The sequence below is a fragment of the Pleurodeles waltl genome, chromosome 9 (genome assembly GCF_031143425.1).
Source record: "Pleurodeles waltl isolate 20211129_DDA chromosome 9, aPleWal1.hap1.20221129, whole genome shotgun sequence".
NCBI classification, from domain to species: Eukaryota; Metazoa; Chordata; class Amphibia; order Caudata; family Salamandridae; genus Pleurodeles; species Pleurodeles waltl.
Genome location: NC_090448.1, coordinates 455,949,498 through 455,969,624, shown reverse-complemented (window position 1 = coordinate 455,969,624; position 20,127 = coordinate 455,949,498). Strand labels below are relative to the sequence as shown.

Here is a 20,127-nt window from a genome sequence, read left to right as displayed (position 1 = left end):
TGCAGAGGGGAAATAAAACACAAAAGCAGGGCAGCTCTCAATGTGAAGTCCTTCATCAGGCAGGTCAGTTTTGGTGTTGGTGGTGTCCTGATTGGATACAAACAAGCCTTGGTTGCTGCAAGTGCTCCTGTGCTCAGAGTATTGGTGCAGGGGGGTGCTCATTGAGGGTCTGACATCTCGAAGCTCGACAGAGAGGCAGGGCTGACCACCTCCTGCCCCATAAACCTTCTCCAGGTGTGATATTGCCTCTGTGAGCCCGATGGCCAGCAAAACTTTCTACGGACAGATGCAGTTGGTGTCTGCAGATGTAGGGGGATGGCTTCTCTACCCCAAGAGAGTTGCTAGATGGTTGGTGAAGCTCTAGACAGTCCTCCAAGGGCTTGGGTGGATGCACAGATTTTAGACCACTCAGGTTGGTGCATTTGTCGAGGTACTAGCAGCAGGGCAGAGTTTGGAGCCAAGTCCCCTATAATTCCTCTATTCTCATGTGACTGTTCTTCTTTATATGTCTTCTGTCCCAGATAGTTGAATCTCTCGATCTGGTGTAGAGCAGGACTCTAGGGGCATCAAGTTGAGTGTAGGGTAGTGGTCAGTGGGCTACTTTACCCCGGGGATGACTACACCTGGTATATGACTAATTCCTGTGGGGAATGGGCATAACCCTGACCTAGAGGTCTTTAGTTTCACCAAAACCAAAGTGGTGAAACCCTTCCTCGACTGTCCACTTCAGGTGATCCACCTTAGGGGTGTGCCTAGCCTGTAAGTGTGACAAGCCTTCTGACTGTTTGATTTCCCGTCTTCTCTGGTGCCAAATGGGCCTCAGGGCAGGTGGTGGTGTTCCCCAAGTCCGGCGGTGGAGAAGCCATGGCCTCATATCAAAGGCAGCAGAGGCTTTGAAGCCTCTGGCCTTGATCTGCCAAATCACTATCCATCCTGCTGGAGGAAGTGTGATCACCTTCCACTGGAGCAGGCATTGGTCCTAGCCTCTGAGAGCATGGGCTCTCACCTTCAAGGGGTTGGAAACACGTCTTTGGTGGCAGGCTGGCAATATACCAGTCAGCCAGCACACTAAAAGACTAGTAGTTTTTCAGGGGGAACCTCTAAGGGGCCCTCTGGGTGCATGTTATAATAAATCTGATACTGGCATCAGAACGGATTTATTTAGACAAGTTGTTTGACAGGAAACACCAGTTTTTTCAATGAAGCCGTCATGTAGCTGGGTAACTTGAAATGAACAGTGCCCAGTGCTTGTCCTCAGAAGGACTTCCTAACGCTTGCAGTGTCCAACAATGGAACTAGGCATCATGGGTAGATCTGCTCATGCAGATGTGCCCTCAATGTAATATAATGCACCATGCCTTAGGGCTCTAAGGCCTGCTGTAGGGGCGAATTACATATATGACAACAGCATCAGTCCCAATGAGCAGAGTGGGGGTGACCATATCAAACAGAGGCACTTTCCTACATCAGCAATATGAAATCTTTGAAGTTTCTGGATCTAGTCTTGTGCCTCTGATTATTCTACAGGGGAGAAATCTCCAGGTAAATAAAGTATGCATCAGAAAGATAATGACAGCAGGTAAGTAAATCTGTAAAAAAGTAATGGATAGGGGCGATAATGTCACTTTGTGTGGCATCACCATTATGCCTAGTGTCATATGTCACAAGCAGTCCTTCACCACTTCTTTACTTATATATAAGCTATCCTAACCCCTACATACGTATAGAAGATATAGAATACTTGCATGTAACTTCTCCCCACTTGCACCAGTTAGAAATTATGCAACATTTAAATTTAAAACCCTCTTAATCTTAGAATAGCTTTTGAAATCCAATTCACTGATAACTGTGCTACCGTTCTGTTCAATGTGAACATTTGATGGCAGTCTCTCAAGCAGACAAAACACACATGATCTAAAGCATGAGTATTCCCCTGTACCCTCAATGCCACTATTGTCAAAGGTTGACTTTGGTTCTTCTTTAACCTGTAGTGGCCAAGCATTCTCTATATAGCATGATGACCGCCTTGGAGACACAGCATCATGTTTCTGGCAGCCAGAAAAAGTTGTGAAAGGTGATCATGTTGTTTGCATCCTGTTTGTTCATCTTTGGGTTTTCCATGCCTGAAAGATGTATATTTTAAAAGGGAAAAAAACGTCCCCCATCTTCCTTTCCCAGGTTGATAATTGAGAATATTGTTTTAGGGATTAAAAAAGAAGTGGACTTCACACATTCTCACAAAAGTAATGATCTGGATGGTATTTCTCAAAATGGGAGAAATGTTATCTAAGGGTGCCATTAGTTCTACATAGATGCCCCCAGCTGGCTTTTCCAACCCCCCACATAAAACCTGTGTTTTATTAGTCATGCTGAAACTGTAACTGGGTTCCCAGTGTATATAAGGGAACTGTCTTGAACAATAGAGTTTCATGTATGTAGGTGCAATTCTAGGAGTTTCTAGGGCCTGCACTCACTGCATGAGTAGGCCGTGTCTCCTCTATGGACACAGTATTTTGGATATAATGTGCCTCTATGGAAGCTGTTGATTTTAGCCACTACCCACAGTAGATATTGTTTAATGTATAAGCCCCTAATTAATACAACTTGTATACCTTAAATGTTAACCTATTGCACAGCTGCTTCTTTAATCACTTAAGCTGGATAGTGTGTGTCAGAACCCCTTTCATGAGGCACGTGGCACACAAGGTCTACTGGGCCCAATCTTGGGGGTTGATGCCTTTTATTTCTGATGTCCCGAGGCCCAAACTACTATGGCTCCTGACCTACTGGCCAAGTGCTCCTTATGCACTCGACTCTCAGGAGTAGACATAGATGAGCAGCCTAAGGTTCCATCGGGTGGGCTGAGGGGGGGTGGTAGATGTGGATACAGATTAGTGGACATGGCTCATGACTCAACGAGCTTGCTGCAGCAGCATTAAATCAGAGTCTAGCCAAATAATTACTTTTATATCAAAAAGAAGTATTTTCTTTCTAACTCTGCTCATTCAAAGAAAAGTTATGGCACTCACTGCCAACAACACATTTCCCCCCTTGAGGTTGGGGCTCTACTGTTTTATTGGAAAGTCCCTGTCTAGTTTCAACTCCTAGTGTGATCAGGGTTTTTCCCCATTTACTGGCGGCCACATGCAGGGAATACTCTCTAGCAGGCCCTAACTCAATGGTCCACTTTGAGTCTTTGATTGCAGTCAAAAGTGTCTTAGCACTGCAGCGCTTTTTAGCAGTGAGTCTTTCCGGACCTTGAAGGCTCGTAACAAGTCATTCTTGCTCCAGCAGAGAGGAACCGTGTAGCGTCTTGGAGGGTGCCCTGTCAGCGGCACTCCCATAAGCTTCCATCCTGCTCAGGTGAGTCTGCTGCACACAAGAATTGCAGCACCACTCAGGAGGGTGCAGGCTCTCAGTTTATCCTCCATGGTCGTGCTTCAGCAGTGACCAATTATGTTTCTGCACTCTATCTGCAGGGTATGTGCCCATGCTTCCAAAGAGGGGAGGATGATTCAGATACTCTTGATCTCGATCCCATTGAGGCAGCAATGTTTCCATGGCATCCTCACTTGATCCACGGGGTGAGGGCAGATGCAATCCTCATTACTTCTGGTAAGTTAAGGGGAATTGCTGCTCAGAGTTGACAAGCTCCTGCCCAATCTAAATGGCACAGTTGTTCCCAGCAGCTCTACCTGGCATGCAGGGTTTCTGTGCCACTGTCACACAGAGCTCCGACCTTTATGGCATGGAAGTGTTTACCACGCGGCCTCTCCTGGCATATGGGGTTGCCGTTAAAGTGTTGCACAGGCATCAACCCTTCTCTCCAAGGCGGTGTTTTCCAAGGTAGCCCCTCTAGGCACACTGGGTGACACAATGGTGCCACTCAGGCTTCCGCCTTTACCACATGACAATCTTTACATGTCTATCTTCACGGCGGCCATCTCCTGGCATACGGGTGTCACTGACTCAATTCTGCACATGGGCAGTGACCTGATCAGTACAGCTGCTGTCTCCTCACACCTTGCACCAGGAGTCCACTCGACAGAATTTCCCACTGGACCGTGCTTCCTCCAACATTCTCTTCCTCACAGGGTACTACTGTTCTTGGCAAGCAGCCAGACATTGCTGCTCCAGGCTCCACAGCTGGTGGTCTTGGTTTTCCTGGGGGATGTCCCTTCACCCTGCAGGGAGACTAGCAGGCCTGGACCCCCAGTCCTGGTCACAGGCAGAAGTCATGTAGATCATCCTCTCCTCACACAAACAGCTGGGCTGCTGGGTAGATCACAGTTTTTGGGGTCTCTACCTCCCCTTCTTGTTGTCAATTTCCAGGCACCAAATACGATTTAGGGTCTAGGTCTTTGAAGTTGTATGTTGGGTTTCTGCTTCTTTTGAAGTACACACTTCTCTCCCTCTTCAAAAGCCATCTGCCACAGCAGGAGAGACTCCAAAGTTGATAGTCCCACTACACAGGCCATAGCAGTGATGATTTTACACCTGGATGTCAGCCACAGTGATATGTACATGAAAAAGGTTAATCCCTCACTCCCAACCCCACTCTTTATAATTACCTTATCAGCCCCATCTCCTTCCTGAGATGTATTCAGGCCCATTCCTTGTGATCTCTCACTTAGAGTGTGCCACTTGAAGCGTGCAGGGGAAGCCTCGCCCTCCCTCTCCAGTGTGTCCCACCCAGCTCACAGGAATGCAGCAATGCACTTCACCATGCAGACCTAGGCCTCCCAAAATGGAATCCAGGGTCCTCCATGTAATGTACCATTACAGGCACACTTGCACTCAGTGTATGTACACAGCACATACATTGCCCAGCACTGTTATCTCCATATTTTGTGCAACCACAGAGAGAGACACACTGCACACACTGGTCATCACTGTAGACTTTGTTGCCACTTGCAGGCACACATGCAGCCTACACCCACATTATCATGCATGTGTTCTGCAACACCTACACCCTTAATGTACTGTGCTCCTCGCAAGTACAAATACACCCAGTTCACCTGCCCTCAACATGCATGTGCTGCACTAACTGCTCTGTTCATGTACTGTACCATTCTGAGGCACACATGCAACCACTGCAGAGTCACCTCTCCTGTACTTAGCAACACTTTACATCTAACGGGCGTAGGCCAAAGAGCGATTTAAGCACACAGGAGCAGAACTTTGAAAAGTGAGTGGGCCTGTAGGCCTCACTCCAGTGACTGACTGATCACTACACAGTGTGCTGCCACCACCGTGCCCATGCTGCTTAATTCCTGGTGAAGGTAGCAACCTTCCTCCACTGTGAGGCTAGCGCTTTTACCGCCCCTCCCAGTACAACAAGACCACAATTTGTGAGACAGGTCTAAGTCACGGCACACAAGCATGATCCGTGTTTGGCTATGACAACAAAAATTGGCATTAGGGAACTAGATAACAATGCAGTTGGACAATCAGGGCAGGAGTACACCTTCATTACAATGCAGAGGACTTTTCCATCCTAAAAATGTAAACACTTTGTGAAATATGCAGTGTGAAGTTCACACCTTATAGTTTTATACAGGCATGCATATGAGTGTCTTTACCATACTCTGGGTTTTCAAGTTGTTCTGGACAAATATAAAATATAAATAGGGTACCTATTCTGTCAACCAGTTGCTAGATAATTCTTTAGCCTTTTGCATTTACTTCATCTAAACAGTTTGTACATTTGATACAACTTCCCCCAGATATTCAAATAAAGGTTAATGTAGTGGTTTAGCGTGACTTACGAAAATATTGTGAAGAAAAACAGTATGATTATGATCCTAAATGAGTATATAATCTTTAAGGATAAAAATTTTACTATCTTTAAACCACAGGGCAAGCTGCATTTAACCTCTCATACCCCTGTAAACTCCCTAACTTCTCAGGAAACATGTATTTTTTTTTTTCGTTCTGTATGAAAGGCAGAACTTTTTTTTACAGTTTAATGATTAGCTAAGCCCAACACTGGGAAAACATAACAGCGGCATACCCTTTTTTAGGGTCGAGTCTGCGTCGCATGTGGTTGCGCATGTGTATCACTTGCGAGACGCTTTAGGAGTTAGAAAAGGGCTCGGAGCCCCGTCCACGTCACGCCAGTGTCTTTCATTAGTTCGTGACTTGCCTGTTAAAATCTGCTTGCTTTCATTAGTGGAAGGCATGCATATGTCATGCCTTTTCCGGTGTTTAGCCCTCCTCGAGTTCCTGCGGCAAGTACTGAAAACATGCGTGGCTCGCTGTTTCCCGTCAGGTTTGTGGACTACTTTCTCTCTATTTTCGCAGCGCGATCTTGCTTGGCAGAAGTCAAGCGATTTGCATAATATCGACCTGTTACATAGTTAGTTGCACTTTTGCCGGTTACATACATAATTGCACTTTTGCCGATAGGTTTCATTACGAGTGAACTGTAGCAGCACAATCACACTGTTTTTTTCTTTCAACATGGCAAGAAAAAAACGGTTGGGAGTTTACAACTGGTAATAGCTGTAACTCGGACAAATGCGAGACCCTAGTTTAATGAGGCCGTCCTAAAAAAACAGAAAATATATTTAGAAGTGTGTGAGTGCTTACAGTTTTACATTTTAATATGCTGTGGGTGTCTAACTATCAAAAACCCACAGCAAGAAAAATGTTGTTTCGTATGGTGAACTTGTACAAACTTGTGCCAGGCATATACATATTTCCTTGTTCTGCTGTCATTATACAGGTGTTAAGATAATGCAAATGAGCAATTGTTACAGAAGTCATTTGTCAGAATTCAAATCCTTTTAGTCTCAAAATGTGATATTTTTTTCCCCTAAAAGTGTCTTATAATTTGATAGTTCATCTTAAGGAGTTTTACTATGTAATGTTTCTTCCTCTTAACGTATTTCTTTTGTGTCTACAGCGACCTAATTATTGAAATTCATATTGTGACATTTAATCTTTACACAAAGATTCAAAAGGCTAGTTCATCCACATGTGTTTGACAGTTTGTCTGTGCTGTTTTTAGGGTTGATCGGCTTGGAAGAAGCTTCACTGGTGTCCTCTGTGGTTTGGGATGGAACAGGAACACTGGTACATCTGTGTTAAAAGAGCATGATGTTGAGTTGCCCTTTGATGTTCGATTTGATGCAGAGGACATAGTTGAGGTGAATTATGTGGGTGGCAGGGCCTATATATCTTTGCCATGCCAATATTAATTTGTGTGTTGTGCATATTCGAGTCTTGGCTTCCAGTTCGTTTTTAATTTTTAAATGTTTTTGCCATCTCTTATTTTATACACTGCATTTGCCCGCAGAAAAATTGATATAGCACACAGGTCACCTTCTTAATATTATGCAGAGTCTTTAAAAAAACTTGATACAGAATTGTCCCAGGAGAGGTAAGTGATAATGGTGAAGAGCGATGTAGCAAAGAAAGGAACTGAATCACATAAAAGTATCTTATAGTCTTTGACTACTTGCCAATTTCCAACTCATTGAAATCCAGTCTGACTATTGACAGGATTCAACAAAAAACGTTTCCACTGAAGAACGTGTGAGAGGTGGTGGCACATATATAAAATAATGGCTCCAAATGTTCTGACGGTAATTTGAATATTTTCAGTGCCACAGAATTGGACATGAGGTTTTTCCCTTCGTTCAAGTGAAGCAACCTTGTTGTGTTAGAGACTTAAAACTGTAGAATCCTCGTCTTATTAATATTCCCAGGTGTCAAACTGAGTCCAGAAACTTTCGTAGCAGTTCCGCACATGCTGGTAGATGGCGTAGTGTGGCTCTGTGATGGATTTGTCCTGACCCAAATATAGCTCCGGGCCCCTATATATGTTCCAACTCCACGTGCTGAGAAAAGTGCCTGTTGACGTGGATCCTGAGTTTTCGAATCCTGTCATGTCTGACAGGGACTTTTTTCATCAAAAAATTCTACCATATGCAGCATATTTGATAGAGACTTCTAGTTGCAGATTCCTTGCCATAGAATTTTCTCCAGGTGTCAGACTGGATCCAGAGATTTCGCTTCGATCAGCACCTCTGCGCGCCATTAAGTGGCGTCAGTCAGCTCCGTGGGAGTAGTTGGCATCATGATGATGTCGCGGTCGTATATAGACACCACCCTGGCGCGCTGTCAGTTAATTTCTTTCCGTGCCAGATTACGTGCCGATCTGGAGAAGAGCTACCCCAGTCATTTTTTGACTAACTGCAACACTTTAGTCAATTTGTTTTTGACGAGTTTTGGATGCATAGAGGAATGTCCGGAAAGACTGGATTCAAGCCCTGCAATTCCTGTCACCGAATTATGTCGGTGACGGATACGCACCTCGTCTGCCTCTGGTGTCTAGAGCAAGACATTGACTTGAAGGCGTGCTTCTTGTGTCAGGCCATGAACCTGAAAGCTTTGAGAGAGCAGTCCCTAAAGCTCATGGCGGCCCAGCACTCAATTCCGCGTCGCTCCTGGTCTTGATGGAGAGGAAGGTCAGGGGACAGGTTGCGGAGTCATCACCATTTTTCATCGTCCAAGTCATCTGGCCATTCTGGTCACAAGAAGAAGTCGAAGGCCAAACATTCTTCAACTTTGCCCCGTCGCTTGAACGAGGCGGGTAGAGCATTGATGTATTGGAACCTCTGTCTGGTTCCGCTCTGCGCCTCCCCGACTGTAGGAAGCTGGCCTGGTGTTTGGTGGGTACCCAAGGTACTTACACCTTATACCAGGTCCACGTATCGCCTGTTAGTGAAGTGTAGGCAGTGTCTAGAAGCCAGGCTATCTAGAGGTAGCTGTGGATGAGCAGCCAAGACTTATCTAGGAGACCTGCAAAGCTCATGAAATACCACTGTAGTCACACAGCACTTACACACATGAAAGAAAACACTCAGTTGTACAAAAATAAAGGTACGTTATTTTTGGAACACAATACTACAAAATACTAGAAGGGCAATCCTCCAGTAGGAGGTAAGTAATACACTAAATATAAACACTAGTAATCAGAAATAGGCATAGAAAAGGTTAGAAAACAGTGCAAATAGCAATAAATAATAGTGACCCTAGGGGGAGCCCAAACCATATACTAACAAAATGGAATGCAAATGCAAGACCCCCACCTAGGTAAGTGGAATGTGTAGAGTGGAGTTGGGAGTACTAGAAAACCACAGAGGTAAGTAACACAGTACCCCCTGCGACCAGGAAAGCAAGAGTAAATCACTGGAATTTCCCCAAATCATCCAAAAGGAGGAAAAGAAGATACCCAGACAAGACTGCAAGAAACCAATGTTGGATTCCTGAAGGAGAAGATCTGTGGAGAGAGGGGACTAAGTCCAAGAGTCACAGTGGAGTCCATGAGGAGCAGGAGCTAATACCCACCCAGCAGTACTTGCAGGAGTTGGTTGACGGTGATGAAGAACAGGTCAGCACTGCAGCCCTAGAGCCGGAGAAAAGTTCCTGACAGATGCAGAAGATGTCCTACGCTGGAGTGAAGATTGCAGACTGGTGTCCGTGCAGGAATTCCACCAACAAGCCTTGGCAAAGGTTAGTGGAAAAGTGGTGCTGCCGGGGACCAGGAAGGACCAGGAGGAATCAACCCAGGAGGAGGAGTTACAGGGGACCCTCAGTGTCGCAGAGAGTCTGCAGAGGCAGCACCCACAGGATGGGGACACAGGAGTTGTAGAAGGAGCCCATGCAGCACTACAGGAAGGGATCCTACGCTGCAGGAGCACCACGTAGAGGACTGTGCGTCTCAGGAAGAAGTGCGGGGGACTGGAGCTACATGGCACCTGAAGATCCATTAGAGGAGATGCAAACAAGCCTTGGCAGCTGCAAGAGACGCAGTGCACGGGGGCACTGTCCTGCATTAGAAGGCAAAGGCTTACCTCCACTAAAGTTGGACAGCTGGCAGAGAGGACCAAGATGACTACTCCGGACCACCACCAGTGATGCAGGATCCATGCAGCTCAGGATGAGAGCCGGTCGTTGTTGCAGCAGGTACCTTCAGATGCTGGGGAGTGACTCCTTCACTCCAAGAGAGATTCCTTCTCCTTCTTGAGCAGGCTAAAGAGTTGCTGTCTTCTGAGGATGCACGGCCGGGGAAATGTTGCAAGGCTGGCAGGAGCTGTGGAAACAAAATTGCAGAAGAGTCTTCTTCGTTGATTGCAGCATTGTTGGTTCCTGGAGGGACCAGTCACAGTTTCAGGGGCCAGAAGTCAAAGTGGAGGTTGCAGAGGAATCCTACTAGAGTCTTGCAAGCTGAATCTGAGGACCCACCCAAGAGATAGACCCTAAATAACCCTGGAAGGGGGATTGGTCACCTAGCCAGGTAAGCACCTATGAGGAGGGGGGCTCTGATGTCACCTGCCTAGACTGGCCAGTCAGATGCTCCCAGAGTTCCCTACCAACCTTGGACACAAGATGGCAGAACCCAGGGGCACTTTGGAGGAACTCTGAGCACCATCCCTGGGATGGTGGTGGACAGGGAAGAACCACTCCCCTTTCCATTGTCCCTGAACCGGTGTGGACTGGGTCTGATATAGAAACTTCTAGTTGCAGATTCCTTACCTTAGAATTTCCCCCAGATGTTAGACTGGATCTGGAGATTTTTTTTCAAGCAATACCCTTTTGCATCGTTAGGTGGCGCTGGTCGACTCCGTTGGCGTCCTGGTTGCTGCGATGTCGCGGTCCCTCAAGCTTACAGGAATCCAGCGCTCGACTATGCATTGGTCCCGGTCTCGCTTGAGAGGAAGGTTTCAAGGCCATTCGCGGAGCCGCCACCACTCGTCATCCTCTAAGTCTTCGGGTCAAGGTAAGAAGAAGAAGTCGAAGAAGTCTTGTCATCCTTCAACTTCATCCCATCGCTGGCCTGATGCAGGTTGGGAGGTGCATCAACGTGCTAGGCCTCCATCCTCAGAGCCTACTTTTGAGTCCGCTCCATTCCTTCCCGAGTTTCCAGGAGCCAGAGCGACCCCTGCCCCAATTAAAGGAATTGTATGAGGCCATGCTCCTCATTTTTAGGTTCTCCACCCCTCTATGGTGCCTTTGGGCCCAGGGGTTTCTGTTGGAGGTCCTTCGGGTTCCACGATGATGGCTCCTTCTCCGGCCACCGAGGTCCCCTCCGGGTCCGGTCCCGGATGCTGAGCCAGTCGTACCATTGAGACCTTCCCTGGTGCCGGTTCGACTGTCGACGCTTCCGATGTCGGTGGTGCCCACTATCGATGTCGACCCAATCTGCATCCCCGACGACTGAGTCGGAACGGCATCAGCCGACGCTACCTCCTTCTTCGATGGGGTCTGTTCACCACAGGTTGGATTCTGACCTTTATTCTTATGGGTATGAATACGGGGAACGATTGGTGGGGTCCCTGCACCAGTATGATCCTAACATGGACCTGGCACAGGAGTTGGGCGAAGGCAGTGGTCTGGATACCTCTCAAGACGCTAGCATGTTGTTTCCTCCTACTGTGGCTACAGCGGAGGGAGATACTTTTTCCATGGTGGTCAGTGGGCGGCTGAGGTCCTCAGCTTTGAGCTGCCTACTATTCAGGTCAGGTCTTATTTCCTGAATGAGGTGTTTAAACCAGTGTCTCTCCTTCCATTCACTCAAGCCCTCACTGATGTCATTTTGGGTGCTCGGTCCAGACCCAACACAGGAGCTCCTGTGAACAGGCTAATCGCACGCCGCCATCAGCCCCCCTGGACTACCCTAAGTTTCTGTCCCAACACCCCACGCTTGAGAGACTTGTTATCCAGGCATTCTTATTCTCTGGTGCATTCCCTTCCACACCTCTGGATAGGGAGTCAAAAAGGCTGGATCAATTTGGGAAGAAGATTGTAGGAAGCTGGCTCTGTATATACTATATCAAAATGAGATATAGTGCGCACATAGTCCAGGGGTTCCCCAAGAGGCTTGACAGAGGCAATAATAGATAATACTAATGCTCTATTTGTGGTAGTGTGGTCAACAGTTAGGCTTATCAGAGGTTAGTGTTAAGCATTTGTTGTACACTCACAAGCAATAAGTGGGAACACACACTCAATTACTTAACTCCAGACCAATAGGTTATTTATATAGAAAAATATTCTTTCTTAATTTATTTCTAGAACCACAAGATTAATTTAGCTGGTAAGTACATTAAATGAAAGGTACTTTGCATAGTAATACTTAGAACTTCCAATGGAATCAACATTGTACAGTTTTCCTTAAAATGGCAAAAATCTATTTTAAAAGTGGACACTGCAATTTAAACAGTTCCTGGGGGAGGTTAGTAAAGTACAGTTTTGGAGCTAAGTAACAAACTTGCGGGTTCAGTCTCCAGGCATAGGTAGCCCACCATTGGGGGTACAAGATAACCCCAAACACCCACCACAAGCAACACAGGGCGGGTTAGGTGCAGAGGTCAAACAGGAGCCAAAATAACATGGGCGCCTATGGAGACAGGGGGTACTCTGGTTCCGGTCTGCTTGCAGGTAAGTACCTGCGTTGTCTGAGGGCAGACAAGGGGAGTTTAGAGGAGCACTGGGAGGGGGCCCAAGTAGGCACCAAACATGCACCCTTAGCGGCACTGGGGAGGCCGGGTGCAGGGTGCAAACAGGGCGTCGGGTTCCCTACGGATCTCAATGGGCAGAACCTGGGGTCACTTAGGCGCTGCAGGGGGACTTCTCGGGTAGGCCACCGACAGGTCATGGAGGAGGGCTGCCTGCTGGTCAGTGCTGCACCGGTGATTGATTTCTCTCGAGTCCAGGGCTGCAGGTGCAGTGCTTCTCCAGGCGTCTGATATCTTCGTCCCGGGCAACCGCGGTCAGGGGGTCCTCGGGATTTGTTCTGCAGGCGTTGTTGTGGAGGGGTGGAGAGGTCAGCCCAGGGTGGGCACTTGGTCAGAACCACCTGGGGGTCCTATCTGGCTGGTTGGTTCCTCTGGGCACGGGCCAGGGGTGTCGGGGGCTGAGTAGTTTTGGACTCACGCTTCTGGAGTGAGGTGGGAGTCCCTTTAAAGATGGTTGCTTTTTCTTCTTGTTGGACAGGTCTGCTGTCCACCGGAGTTTCTTGGTCCTCGGTGATGCAGGCAGTCCCCTGGAGGCTCTTCAGGGGGCCGCTGGTCCTGTAGATTGCGTTGCTTCTTCTTTTGCAGCTTTTAGAAGCAGGAGATGGGCCGTTAGGGCTGGGGCCCAGTCAGTTGTTGTCTCCTTCTCTTCTCTGCTGGTTTTTTCAGCTTAGCAGTCCTTCTTCTTTCTTGAGGTCATCAGGAATCTGAAGAGCTGGGTTAATGGTCGCCCCTAAATACTAAATTAGGGGGGGTGTTAGGGTCAGGGGGCAGTAGCGAAGCACATGTACACTACCTCAGCAGCCTGTGTTTGCTGGTGGGGAGAAAAAGACGAAGTCGACATGGCACCCCTCTCATGGTGTCATGCCCACAAACCACTGCCTGCAGCATAGGTAAGTCACCCCTCTAGCAGGCCTTAGAGCCCTAAGGCAGGGTGCACTATACCACAGGTGAGGGCATAGCTGCATGAGCAATAAGCCCCTACAGTGTATAAGTCCATTCTTAGAAACTGTAAGTGCAGTGTAGCCATATTGGGTATATGATCTGGGAGTCTGTCATTCCGAACTCTCCAGTCCATAAAGGCTTCACTGAATACTAGGAAGTTAGGTATCAAACTTCTCAGCACAATAAACTGCCACTAATGTCAGTGTGGGATTTATTGAAAAATGCACACAGAGGGCACCTTAGAGATGCCCCCTGTATGTTAGCGAAACTGCTAGTGTAGGATTCACTGGTCTGCAACAGCCTACCACTTTCAGCCAAGTTTCTGACCACATGGGGTGAGAGCCTTTGTGGTCTCGGTGGTCAGAAACAAAGCCTGTCTTGGGTGGTGGTGCTTCTCACCTCCCCCCTACAGGAACTGTAACACCTGGCGGTGAGCCTCAGGTTACAGTGCCCCAGGGCACTCCAGCATGTGGAGTTGCCATGCCTCCCTCCCCCCACCCCCGCTGGTCAAAGCCCCAATTTTGGTTGCACGTCAGGTGGGAAAGTTAGGGAAAACAGGGAACATTGACCACCCCCAGCCCAGGACCACCCCTAAGGTGTCCAGAGCTGAGGTCCCCTCATCCCTGCAGAATCCTCCATCTTGGTTTGGAGGACAGGGACCAATTGGATTAGGTTTGTGCCCCTCTCCCCAAAGGGAGTGGGCACAAAGAGGGTGTAGCCACCTTCAGGGATAGTAGTCACTGGCTACTGCTCAAGAAGATTTCTTGCCTTTGTCGCTTATGATTCTTTAACGTCTCAATGCAATTTTGTTTGAAAATTTGCTCAATGTGTAGGGCCAGGGGCAAGTACCACATCTTACATTTATATTTAGGAATTGTAGTTGCCTAATTACACATTTGGAGTCCAATTCTATGAAAAGTGCCTTTGGGAGTTTTAGTTGTTTTGCTCCTTTTCAACGCTGACTTTATTAATCTCCTTTTTCTTATTTTAGACTGACATTTTTATGGAATCAAATTTTGAATTGTTGTAATACACATGTACATTTTCCTTTTTTTTTTTATTCTAGATAAATATTTTACGTGAAGCTATTAACAAGTTAGTGTGCTGTGGTCCGAATGGACCATTGTTTCTTGGTCAAGAAAGAACTGCAAAATTACAAGATGATGCCCGCCAGAAGCTCTTACGGTGAGTTTGAAAATCTGTGACAATAAATTTGGTGAAGTTTCTTCATGGTTCCAGATAAAAGGTAGGATTTAGTTGCCCTTCTTCATGGATTGTTCTAACTGCAGATTCCACTAAGTTTGAACAGCATGAGGCACCAGACTGGATCCAAATCCCTTTTCCCAGGAATTGTTCCCAAGCGATGGTAAGGTAGTGCCTTTAGGCTCTGATGCAGCCTCGCCCTGTTTATGGAAATGATGGTGCAGTGCTGTGTATAGCTGTCAACCCTGTATGCGGACATGTGGTTTTTTCCACACCCCCTTTACAGCAGATCCATTTTTCACCAAATTCTAAAACATTTCGAATGTGTGCTAGGATTGTCTCCCCGAAGAGGCATCTATAGAATTTGTCAGTGTGGACCCCCCCTTGATGTCTGTCTTTGATTTCTTATATCCAACCATTATTCAAACTCTGTGACAAATGCTGATTGAAGCACCCATCAGGGAGCAGGAGGGGAGGTTTTATTCTACTGAGCATAAGAAACAGTTGTGCTCCAAGTAGCTGTTCCTTTCTTCCTCTTAAGACCTGCTCTAGTTGAGGTCCTTGGTAAGTCTTAAGCAAAGTCCAAAAACAAAGTACATTGCAAACAGAAGTCCAGACAGTGGTCCTCCTTGCTGCTCAATTGTTTGCATTCCAAAGGCCTGACTCCATGCCAGTCATCCGAATCTCACCTCATTTCACAGTTGTTGTGCCTAACGTTTTCCAGGCCATCCTGGACTCCACCACAAGTAGAAGCCTTCAAAGAAGCAAAGCTGCAGCCTTTCCACATTATTCTATATCCCCCTGGAGCATTTTTGGTCCCTGAATCAACTGGGCCATCAATTAGACTTCTGATGGGGGAGCCTGCCCTGGTGTTGACTGTAGGAAAGCACAGTTTTTGACATGGTTAGCCCCCTCTTTTTGCCTGTTATCTGATGCATTTTCCACTGAAAGTGCACTGAGTTCTGACTAGCCAGGTCCCCAGTGCCAGATCTCTTTCCCTAAACTGATACAGTTGTTTCTCTCATTTGGCACCACCTGTAGCTCCCACTGTAAGTCTCTATTAAATGGTTGTAAGGAAATGCCTCCTTGGCATGGTTACCCCCTGACTTTTTGCCTTTGCTGATGCTAAGTTATGATTTGAAAGTGTGCTGGGACCCTGCTAACCAGGCCCCAGCACCAGTGTTCTTTCCCTAAACTGTACCTTTGTCTCCACAATTGGCACAACCCTGGCACTCAGGTAAGCCCCTTGTAACTGGTCCCCCTTGTACCATGGGCCCTGATGCCAAGGAAGGTTTCTAAGGGCTGCAGCATGTCTTATGCCACCCTAGGGACCCCTCACTCAGCACATGCACACTGCTTCACAGCTTGTGTGTGCTGGTGGGGAGAAAATGACTAAGTCGACATGGCACTCCCCTCAGAGTGCCATGCCAACCTCACACTGCCTGTGGCATAGGTTAAGTCACCCCTCTAGCAGGCCTTACAGCCCTAAGGCAGGGTGCACTACACCACAGGCGAGGGCATAGGTGCATGAGCACTATGCCCCTACAGTGTCTAAGCAAAACCTTAACCATAGACATTGTAAGTGCAGGGTAGCCATAAGAGTATATGGTCTGGGAGTCTGTCATGAACGAACTCCACAGCACCATAATGGCTACACTGAAAACTGTGAAGTTTGGTATCCAACTTCTCAGCACAATAAATGCACACTGATGCCAGTGTGCAATTTATTGTAACATACACCCAGAGGGCATTTCAGAGTTGCCCCCTGAAAACATACCCGACTCCCAGTGTAGGCTGACTAGTTTCTGCCAGCCTGCCACACACCAGACTTGTTGCTGGCCACACGGGGAGAGTGCCTTTGTCACTCTGTGGCCAGGAACAAAGCCTGTACTGGGTGGAGGTGCTTCTCACCTCCCCTGCAGGAACTGTAACACCTGGCGGTGAGCCTCAAGGGCTCACCCCCTTTGTTACAGCGCCACAGGGCATCCCAGCTAGTGGAGATGCCTGCCCCTCCGGCCACTGCCCCCACTCTTGCCGGCAAGGCTAGAGGAGATAACAAGGAGGAGTCACCCACAAGTCAGGACAGCCCCTAAGGTGTCCTGAGCTGAGGTGACTCTTACTTTTAGAAATCCTCCATCTTGTGGATGGAGGATTCCCCCAATATGATTAGGGATGTGCCCCCCTCCCCACAGGGAGGAGGCACAAAGAGGGTGTAGCCACCCTCAAGGACAGTAGCCATTGGCTACTGCCCTCCGATACCTAAACACCCCCCTAAATTTAGGATTTAGGGGCTCCCCAGATCCCAGGAAATCAGACTCCTGCAATCTTAACAAGAAGGAGGACTGCTGACCTGAAGCCCTGCAGTGAAGACAGAGGCGACAACTGCTTTGGCCCCAGCCCTACCGGCCTGTCTCCCAACTTCGAAGAAAACTGCAACAGCGACGCATCCAACAGGGACCAGCGACCTCTGAAGCCTCAGAGGACTGCCCTGCAACCAAGGACCAAGAAACTCCGGTGAACAGCTGCCCTGTTTAACAATCTGCATCTTTCTTGCAACAAAGAAACAACTTTAAGGACTTCACGTTTCCTGCCGGAAGCGTGAGACTTTCCACTCTGCACCTGACGCCCCCGGCTCGACCTGCGGAAAACCAATACTACAGGGAGGACTCCCCGGCGACTGCGAGCCCGTGAGTAGCCAGAGACAACCCCCCCTGAGCTTCCACAGCGACGCCTGCAGAGGAAATCCAGAGGCTCCCCCTGACCGCGACTGCCTGTAACAAGGGACCCGACGCCTGGAACCAACACTGCACCCGCAGCCCCCAGGACCTGAAGAAACCGAACTCCAGTGCAGGAGCGACCCTCTGCCTAGCCCAGGTGGTGGCTACCCCGAGGAGCCCCCCATGTGCCTGCCTGCATCATTGAAGAACCCCCGGGTCTCCCCATTGCTTTCTATACAAAACCCGACACCTGTTTGCACTCTGCACCCGGCTGCCCCTGTGCCACTGAGGGTGTACTCTCTGTGCCTGCTTGTGTCCCCCCAGTGCCCTTCAAAACCCCCCTGGTCTGCCCCCCTAGGACGCGGGTACTTACCTGCTGGCAGACTGGAACCGGGGCACCCGTGTTCTCCTTTGAAGCCTATGTGTTTTGGGCACCTCTTTGACCTCTGCACCTGACTGGCCCTGAGCTGCTGGTGTGGTAACTTTGGGGTTGCCTTGAACCCCCAACGGTGGGCTATCTTGGACCCAACTTGGAACCCTGTAAGCGTTTTACTTACCTGTGAACTTAACCTCTACTTTCCTCCCCCAGGAACTGTTGATTTTTGCACTGTGTCCACTTTTAAAATAGCTTATTGCCATTTTTGCCAAGACTGTGCATGATATTGTGATTGTTCAAAGTTCCTAAGTGAAATACCTTTCCTTTAAAATATTACTTGTAAATCTTGAACCTGTGGTTCTTAAAATAAACTAAGAAAATATATTTTTCTATATAAAATCCTATTGGCCTGGAGTAAGTCTTTGAGTGTGTGTTCCTCATTTATTGCCTGTGTGTGTACAACAAATGCTTAACACTGCCCTCTGATAATCCTACTGCTCGACCACACTACCACAAAATAGAACATTAGAATTATCTCTTTTTGCCACTATCTTACCTCTAAGGGGAACCCTTGGACTCTGTGCACACTATTTCTTACTTTGAAATAGTATATACAGAGCCAACATCCTACAATACTACGTCTGGTACCTAGGGCTTGAGGTACCTGCAGACGTTTAGAGACAAAATGGAGGAACAGCCAATCCAGCGAAGACCTCGCCTCATTCAGAGCCACAACTGCCGCCCACCAATGAAAAATCAAGAACGCAAGGAAGGACGCACTCCGGGAGCGCATCAACTCCTCTGCATACAACTCGAAGGAGCTCTTCTCAGTCATCAATGAATTCACAGAATTCTCCGAAGCCACCAGCAATCCCCCCATTAAAGGACCTCTGCGACAAACTTACCTCCTTTTTCCACCACAAGATCCAGGACCTCTACGACAGCTTCCTCCTGGAAAATCCTGCCACCGGAACCTGCGACTGACCCAACCCCCCAGATCCCACCCAGACCATCCACAGCTGATCCACGCTCACCACAGAGGAAATAGTCAACATCATGAACAACACACACTCCAGAGCCCCCTCGGACCTCTGCCCGCACCACATATACATCAGAACCAGTGCATCCATCGCCACAAGCTTTGTAACACAACCAACTGCTCCATCACCACAGGCACCTTCCCTGAGTAATGGAAGTATGTTGAAATATGCCCTCTCCTGAAGAAACCTTCGGCCGACCCACCAGAACTAAAGAATTTCCGGCCCATCTCGCTGCTACCCTACCCCGCAAAATTACTAGAGAAAGCAATCAAAGCACAACTACGAAATTTTATCAAGGCCAACAACTCCCTGGACAGCTCCCATTCCGGCTTCCGCAGCAATCACAGTACTGAGACAGCACTCCTGGCAGCCACCAACGACATCCGATTACTCCTAGACCACAGCCAAACACCCTCATACTTCTCGACCTCTCAGCAGCTTTCGACACGGTCTCCCACAGCACTCTATGCACCAGCCTCCACGATATAGGAATCCACAGAAGAGCCCTGGAATGGATTTACTCCTTCCTCTCCGGGAGGATGCAGAGGGTCAGACTAGGCTCTACACTTCGATACCCAGAGGACTCATCTGCGGAGTCCCCCACGGATCCTCACTGAGCCCCACACTGCTCAACGTATACATGGCCCCTCTTGCTGCCATCGTCAGAAGCCACGGTATGAATATTGTGTCATATGCCGATGACACACAACCCATCATTTCCCTCACGAAGACCCAGACACGGCCAAAAGGAATTTTCACTCAGGAATGGAAGCCGTCGCCACCTGGATGAGAGAAAGCTGCCTCAAGCTCAACTCCGATAAGACGGAGCTCATCATCTTCGGAAACGACAGCTCAGCTTGGGACGACTCCTGGTAGCCCACATCCCTCAGTGCCCCACCTGCACCGACCGAGCACGCATGCAACTTAGGAATCATCCTCCATTCCTCCCTATCCATGACCGGCCAGGTAAACTCTGTCGCCTTCACCTGCTGGCACACACTCCATAAACTTTGGAAGATCTTCCGATGGATCCCAGCAGACTGTCGCAGAACAGTCACCCACACCTTAGTCACGAGCAACCTCTACTCTGGCACCTCAACTAGGAACATCAAAAAACTTCAGCTCATCCAGAACGCCTCCACCAGACTCATTCTGGACCTCCCTCGCCGAGAACACATCTCCCAACACATCTCCACTGGCTACCGGTCGAGAAGCGGATCACCTTCAGCTTCTCACCCACACATATAAGGCCATACACAACGCAGGACCAGCCTACTTGAACCACCGCATCTCCTTCCACACCCCCACCCAATCCCCCGCTC

At 48.3% G+C, this 20,127-nt stretch overlaps 1 protein-coding gene across 1 annotated transcript in view; it reads left to right on the top strand.

Moving 5' to 3' along the window:
- TDRD9 (tudor domain containing 9) overlaps window positions 1–20,127 on the top strand; it is a 2,107,755-nt gene that overhangs the window by 1,983,045 nt on the left and 104,583 nt on the right. The window contains exons 34-35 of the mRNA XM_069207577.1: window positions 7,013–7,151; window positions 14,536–14,654. Coding sequence (XP_069063678.1) covers window positions 7,013–7,151; window positions 14,536–14,654 — 258 coding nt within the window. The remainder of the gene's footprint in view (window positions 1–7,012; window positions 7,152–14,535; window positions 14,655–20,127) is intronic.